Raw genomic sequence first — 7,196 nt, 5'->3', positions numbered from 1 at the left:
CTAGTCCGCCGCCCGCTTCGCTTGCCGCAGGCGGTCGACGCGTTTGCCGCGGAGCTCGACTCGGCGGTGGCGAGGGCGGAGGCGGCCGAGGCGAAGGCGGACGAGGCGGAGGCGGCGGCGCTGGCGGCGAAGGAGGAGGCGGCGGCGGCGGCGGCGGCGCGGCAGGCTGAGGCGGATCGGGCGGCGGAGGCGGAGGCGCGGGCGGCGGCGGCGGCGACGGCCGGGACGGAGGCGGAGGCGGGACGTGCCAGGGCGGCGCAGCTGGAGGCGGAGGGCGAGGGAGTGCGCGCCGAGCTAGCCGCGGCGCGGGTGGAGCTCGAGGCGGCGGCGGCGGGGCGGGCGAGAGCGGAGGAGGAGAGGGAGGCTAGATGCGGATGTCTGCTCCCCTCCCTCTTGCCACCACCCCCTTTGGCCACCGCCCGAGAAGCTCTTGTTCCGCAGCTCTTGTTCCGCACGCGACCGGACCCCATCGCACTCGCGTTGCGACCATCGCTGTCATGGCCCCTCGGTGGTTGTCCCGTGCACGCGCCGCCCATCTCACGCCGCCCACCCACAGGAGCCCGCCTCACGCCCCGCCTTACGCCGTGCGTACACACCGCAGGAGCGTGAGGCGTTGCGCGCTCAGCTGTCCGCGGGGGTGAGCGCGGCGACCGACCAGCTGCAGGCACACCTCTCCTCGCACTCGCGCGCCGATCCTTGCACTCGAAATGCCGTGGGGCTCCTGTCCTTGGGCGTGGAGATGCGAGGGCTGCCTGGCGCTTGCCCCGCCACCTCGTGATGCGTCCACCCGCCCTTCCGTTGCCGTGCTTTCCGCTCACTGTCTGCAGTGACCTTCTGCAGGCGGCGACACGCGACGCGGCCGCGCGGCTACTCGCGACAGAGGAACGAGAGCGGCGCCTCAAGGCGGAGCTGGAGGCGCGGGAGGCGGAGGCGGCGGAGCAGGCAGAGGCGGCGGGTGCGCGGGAGGAGCGACTCGCCGCCACGAGCGCGGGGCGCGACGCGGCGGAGGCACACGCACACACGCACACTCGCCGCCTTCTCGCCACCACCCACCTTCGCGCATCGGGACAGCCACTCTCAATGCCGTGCGACCTTCCCTCCCCCCGTTAGGCGGCACTAGCCAAGCTCAAGGGGGAGCATGGCGGGCTGCGGCGGCTGCTCCTCGAGGCCGAGGACGGCGCGAGCCGGCGGGAGCAGGCCCGGAAGAGGGCTGCCGACGACCGACCTGGGAGGTCGAGCTCAGACGTGAGTCCCCGAGATTGTCCGAGACTAGGTCCTGAAGAAGGAGGCCGACGAGCTGCGAGGTCGAGCTGCGGCTTGCGAGGTCGGCCGTTCCGAGCCTTCGTCTTCTGCAATCGCAGTTTTGTTCTTGTAGGCGAGCTGCGCGCTGCGAGGGATGCGACGAGCGCGCAGGTCGGAGCCGCGAGACACATTTCGGCCGCACCTCGGCCGCACCTCGGCCACATCTCGGCCACATCACGGCTACATCTCTCTCGGCCACATCTCGGCCACATCTCGGCCGCACCTCGGCCGCACCTCGGCCGCACCTCGGCCACATCTCGGCCGCATCTCGGCCGCACCTCGGCCGCACTTCGGCCGCACCTCGGCCGCACCTCGGCCGCACTTCGGCCGCACCTCGGCCGCACCTCGGCCGCACCTCGGCCGCACTACGCAAGGTGGGGAGTGCGAGCGAGGCTGCGGCCCGAGCAGCGGACGCTGAGGCGACGCTCGCCGCGGGCAGTGGCGCAGCTGTGGGCGGCGTGTCTTCACGTCCGCCTGTGAACAGGCTGCGCTCTCCGCCGCAGAGGCGCAGCTGGCCGAGCAGCGCGCGGCACTCGCCAACCTCAACGCGCTGCTCGAGGGAGAGATGATGGCGCCCGACGGCGGCGGCGAGCGGGGGGGCGAGGCGGAGGAGCTGAGGGTTGGTGGGCGGCTCCTCTCACAGGCCCGAGATTGCCCGAGATTGCCCTTGCCCGAGATGAAGGGTTGGCGGGCGGCTCACCTCACTACTGCGAGAGCTCTCGAGGGGAGAGGGGAGAGGGGAGAGGGGAGTGGGGAGGGAGGAGGAAGGGGGGGGGGGGGGGGGTCCGCGGAGGACGCCATGCTACGCCGCGTAGGAGCTCGCTGCTCTCGAAGAGAGCGCGGGCGCCGCCGCCGTCGAGCTGGCCACGGCGCGCGAGGCGCTGGGGGAGGTGCCTCTGCTGCGCGCTGCGCTCGCGAGTGCAGTGCTTGAGCGCGATGTGCTGCAGCAGCGGTCGGCAGCGGCGTCGGCGACGCGCCAGAGCGACGGCGCGGCGGCCGGCGAGGCGGGCGAGGCCGGCGAGCGCGAGGCGCGTGTCCGGCGGTAACTCTCGGCGACTCTCGGCGACTCTCGGCGGGTGAGTGGGTAGGCGAGGCGGAGCGCGTGCTGATGGCGCAGCTGCTCGTGCGGATGGTGTCGCAGGGCGGCTCTGGCGGCGAGCTGGGCGTGCTCGCCTCAATGCTGGGCTGCTCGCCAGAGCAGCGCGAGGAGCTCGGCCTCGTGCGCGGCGCGGCGCCGCGCGCGTCGGAGGTGGGCGACGCGTGGGTCCGTTTCCTCGAGATTGAGAGCTCGCGGTGAGCTGAGGGGGCGGCGAACCCCTGGGGCGCTACACTAAAAGCACGCGCAGTGGCCAGTGCATGGAGCAGGGCTCAACAGACAACACCTCAAAGAATGCGTCGCGGTGACCGGTGTGGCGAGAGCGTCTCTCTGTAGTAATTGCCGTTATTTCCCCGCACGCGCCACGGCGCACGGGCGCACTCCGCACACGGGGACAAACAAAATCACACACTTCAGTGGCACACTTGTCACTTCACTGACCCGCCCCCCCCTCCCCCCCCGCAAGCCCACTTCCGCCCGCCGCGGCCAGCAACTTCTGGTATTGCTAAAAATCTCTCTCTCTCAACGACGCCGGAGACGTGGGGCAAGAGCCCCGGGCGATGCGAGAGGTCGAGCGATTGCGGGCTCGCTCGGTGCAGCATGCGTGCTAGTCGATTTTTTTCCTTTCGATCGCCAACTTGTTCGCCAAGTATCCACCCAGGACTGGCACGTTCGTACTACTTTTAGCTTACTGGGAGAAAAGAGAGAGGGGGGTTGTGTTCTCTAGGCCCCTAAGGGCCCTACGCGCGGCGTGAGATCTCTCTCTTTCGTATGCTTGCCATCAGTGACACACTCACACACACACAACCAGCTGCACCTCGTTCGCCTCTGCGCCTGCTCGATCCCGAACCACTGGATGCGCACGATGCCCCCAACCCAGACCGAGGGCGCCGCTGCCTTCGCCGACGAGGCAACCGGCAACGCCGCCGCCCTCATCCTTGACTTCGGCCGCAGCCCTGACGACAGAGCGGCCCTCGCGCGCACCCGCGCGAAGCAGACGGGCAAGAATGGCGGCATCGGCATGTCCGACTACGCTCGCCGCCGATTCCCCAGCTTCCTCGCCTCCGCCATCACCTCCCAGAGAGCGCGTGCGCCAGGGTCTACCCCGCGCTCGGGGAGATGTCCCTCACGTACGGAATACATGCGGCGCGGAGCGCCGCTAACTAGTTATGCAGTGCAAATGCAGGCGCGGAAGCGCGCGGCGCGCGCGGCGCGCGCTCGGAGCGCGCCAGCGCGCGCGGAGCGCGGGCAGACCATCAGGTCCTCCTCGTTGTCCGAGTTGTTCTCGTCCGAGTCCGAGTCGCTCTCCCACTTGACCGCCCCGGCTCCTTTAGCCCGCCACCAGCCCGCCACCCGCCTTGGTGCGCTTGATGCGGAGCTGGAGCGCCTCGTGGCAATACACGAGGCGGTCGGAGACGGCGTGGCGCATGCGCGAGCGCAGGCAGCGCCTTTGCTTTGTCGCAACCTTGCGGACGCCGCCATTGCCTCCGACGCGGGCTGGCCCGGCCTGCTGCAGTCCAAGCTGCTGCTGCGGCGGCGGCTGGGCCGCAGGGGCGCCCTCTGGGATGGTCGTGGTCAGCATTGATGGAAGGTTGGAAGCATGGAAGCCGGTGCTTCCTCCTTCTCCCCCTGCCTCGGCCCCCCTTGCGGCCACCTGATCTTGAGCGCGAAAATTCTTTTTTCTTGAATACAAGGGCAAGGGCCTCAAGGGGGCGTATTCATGAATTCAAGATTTCTGGCCTTGAATACGTATAATACTGAATTTTTCTTCGCTCCGCGAGGTATTCAACACCTAGGGTTTGGAGGGATCGGAAGCAGGGAGATTTTTAAAGACCAACAACGAACAAGCAGGGAGCCGGCGTGATAGGAAGTGCGCCAGGCCGCACAAGATTTCTTCTTCTCGCGGATTTAAGAATTCTTCTCGCTGATTTTCCATAATCATTTAGACCGAGGTCAGACCGATGGCATAGCATCCGCTCGCTGGTAGCGTGCTTTTACCTCACACCCACGGTCTCACAGTGTGCCCCGGCAGTCGCCGAGCAGTGTCGCTCACACAAGCCGCAGCACTCAACTGACTGAGGGCCAGTGAGGGCGAGCCCATCGCTGTCACAGCTGTGCGGCTGCCACTGGTGTGAACGGTGACTCGAAGATGTACCGCTCTCCTCGTCTGCCGCACATCACGCGCGCGCAGGGCATCGACGAGTGGAAGACCCCCTCCCCGTTCCGCAAGATCGAGCGCAAGGGCGAGTCCAACCTGGTCGACCGCTCCAATACCACCAAGAACCTCACCCCGTTCGACCCCAACGGGTTCGCGGCTCTGCTCGGAACGGACGCCGACAAGGAAGACCTCGCTGGCGTCGGCTCCGGCGACGCGTCTGTCGGCGACGCCCCGCCGTCGTCGTCGACGCCTTCGGCGCGTACTGCCTTGCCCGTGCAGCGCGCTCTGCTCGTGACTGACCCTCGTCCGCACTGTTCACAGGGCGCCGTGCAGGAGACGGAGCCGACCTCGACGCGCTCCGGCTTCCGCTTCGGCAAGTTCTGCTCGACAAAGCTGCTGTGCGTCTTCTTCTCCGTGGTGATCGGTCTGGGCTGTTCGGCCGTTGCTCTGTCTTCCTATGGCTCTGCCGGCGTCTCAGAGCTCCTCGACGCGGTGTCCGTGCCCGACGCGGTCGCGATCCCGGTGAGCAATAGAACTGGAGCGCAACATGGCTCCCAGCACGCCCTGACTCTCCGTCGCGCGTGCGCTCGTGTATCGCGCAGGTTCTCGACCTCTCCAACACCACGCCAAAGAACGAGTTCAGCCCCTTTGCCGACGGCTATATGAGGCCTGAGGTGCCGGTGCCAAAGGTGGATGTGTGTGGAAGTTTCCCCTGTCGCACTTTGGACACGGCCGCAGATGTCTTTGCATGTGCTCGTCGAATAGCTGCTGCAGTCAACGGGAACGCGAGAACTGTTGGCTTCCCAGACATCTTCATCGGTGGAGGAATGAAGTCAGGCACGACCTCTCGCTTCGAATGGCTGCAAGCGCACCCTGAAGTCGCAAAACAAGAAACAAAGGAGACCCACTTCTTCACAACCAACCGCACAGCTCGCGAGGCGGTGGACTTCCTCACCAGACAACTTAGCTGGCAACACCTTTGCAAATCGCGCTTCAAGCTGGCGTCTTTAGAAGCAACCGCGGGTGGCGCAGATTTCCCGTTGCAGTATCGCGCCGCAAATCCAGCGCTGCGTGCTGTGCTCGTCTTGCGTGAGCCGCTGACTCGGACGATCAGTGAGCTCCAGCACCGTGCCACATCTTACTTTAGGGGAGACCGCCCGGAATGCCTCCGCAGGCTCTTCCTACAACAGTGTCTACATGATCTGAAGACGTTCTCCGGCTTCAAGACGTCTCATTATGGTGCAATCGTTCAACAGTGGCTTCATAGCTTTCCACGAGACCAGCTCATGGTTGCTCGCTTCGAAGACATGGTGGCAAGGCCAGCGACCTTTTACGCCGACATGCTTCGCTTTGCGGGCCTCTCGCCTTTCGACCCAGGTCTTGGCTTCTTTCGGGCAGCTAACAGTGGTAGATCCAGCGAGGAGCGCCCCTACAACATGACTACTGCAGGCTTTAGTAGTCTTGTGAACGACTTTGGGTCAGACATGACATTGCTGAACTCGCTGATGCAAGGCGACTTTGTCGCGCCATGGCGGGCACATCATAGAGCTCAGCTACAGCAGTGTCGCTCCCATGCTGATGAATGTTACATCTTTCTCAGCGGCACGCCTGATTTCAGCGCCAAGCTCACAGTGCGTACACCAAAGGAAGTCACCCAGGTTGGGCTGCAATCGAAGTGCAAAAGCCTCATAAATGCCTTGGAAAAGCAAGGCACTTTCAATACCGTCTACATGAAAGGGCCTGGGTGGCTGTGCGAGGGCGACACGTGTATTGACACTCTCTACTGCTCTTCGAATCGCACAGCCGGAGGTAGATCAAGCCGAAAAAGCCACAAGGCCAGTTCCCGAGTGGTGGTAAAGAGTCTCCAACATGAGCAGGCAAATCGTACCATCGTGCCAAGAGCATGGCCAAGAGTTCAGGCAACACTTTCACATATGAGTACTTGGTATGCCGAGATTGGCCCAAGGTGCACAGACACGACAGTTCGTCCCAATTGGGGTCTCGGTGTGCGCGCTTCCCCGCGCTATTATACAGTTGAGGAATGCGTCTCTGTCCAGCACGAAGTTCTTGGCTGGCCAGATGGGAAGTGCCCATGTGCAGCTGAACTAGCAGCTGAATGCTCAGGTCATCGCTCTAGCTGCCACGACCATTTGTACGTCGAGAATCTGTGGATGCGCCCGAAGAACTCAAGCACTACGTATCTGCAATATTGCCCAAAACGTGTGCTTGAGTTGCAGGATACTATTGATCTTTACTTGTACCTGAACCCAGAGGCAAGGCCCGCTTCTGTGTCTCTGCTACACTTCGACAAGCTGGAGCTGATGAGACGTGCAAGCCGTGAGCTTACAGACATTGACACGCTGTTTTTTGTCAACCACTTTGACCGGAGTCGATCATGCAATGGCACCTGTTGCGGGGCCGCTGAGCGTCGAGTGACAACCATGACCAGGGAACTCGTTGCTCTGCACTCTTGGCGTCCCTACGAGTGCCCAGGACACCCCATGCTGCAATGGCGTTCTACTGGGAACTGTACTTGCAAACACTGGCCCCAAAGGGACTATCCCTGCTAGTGGACTATCCCGACGGTGCGCGGAACGGCTTTGCACCGTCTGCGGCGCTCCCGACTATAGTTGACATAGG

At 64.5% G+C, this 7,196-nt stretch overlaps 1 protein-coding gene across 1 annotated transcript; it reads left to right on the top strand.

Moving 5' to 3' along the window:
* Window positions 1-252: 252 nt before the first annotated feature.
* EMIHUDRAFT_442116 (hypothetical protein) lies at window positions 253-2,753 on the top strand. Its single transcript, XM_005784057.1, has 10 exons — window positions 253-354; window positions 602-664; window positions 841-1,008; window positions 1,111-1,197; window positions 1,274-1,304; window positions 1,376-1,413; window positions 1,677-1,721; window positions 1,787-1,945; window positions 2,118-2,319; window positions 2,391-2,753. The coding sequence occupies exons 8-10, from the start codon at window positions 1,868-1,870 to the stop codon at window positions 2,597-2,599; spliced, it is 489 nt and encodes a 162-aa protein (XP_005784114.1). The 5' UTR covers window positions 253-354; window positions 602-664; window positions 841-1,008; window positions 1,111-1,197; window positions 1,274-1,304; window positions 1,376-1,413; window positions 1,677-1,721; window positions 1,787-1,867; the 3' UTR covers window positions 2,600-2,753.
* Window positions 2,754-7,196: the final 4,443 nt, after the last annotated feature.

Source organism: Emiliania huxleyi, assembly GCF_000372725.1.
Source record: "Emiliania huxleyi CCMP1516 chromosome Unknown EMIHUscaffold_173, whole genome shotgun sequence".
Taxonomy (NCBI): Eukaryota; Haptophyta; order Isochrysidales; family Noelaerhabdaceae; genus Emiliania; species Emiliania huxleyi.
Note: the sequence above shows the minus strand (reverse complement) of the source record. Positions and strands in the feature narration are given on the sequence as shown.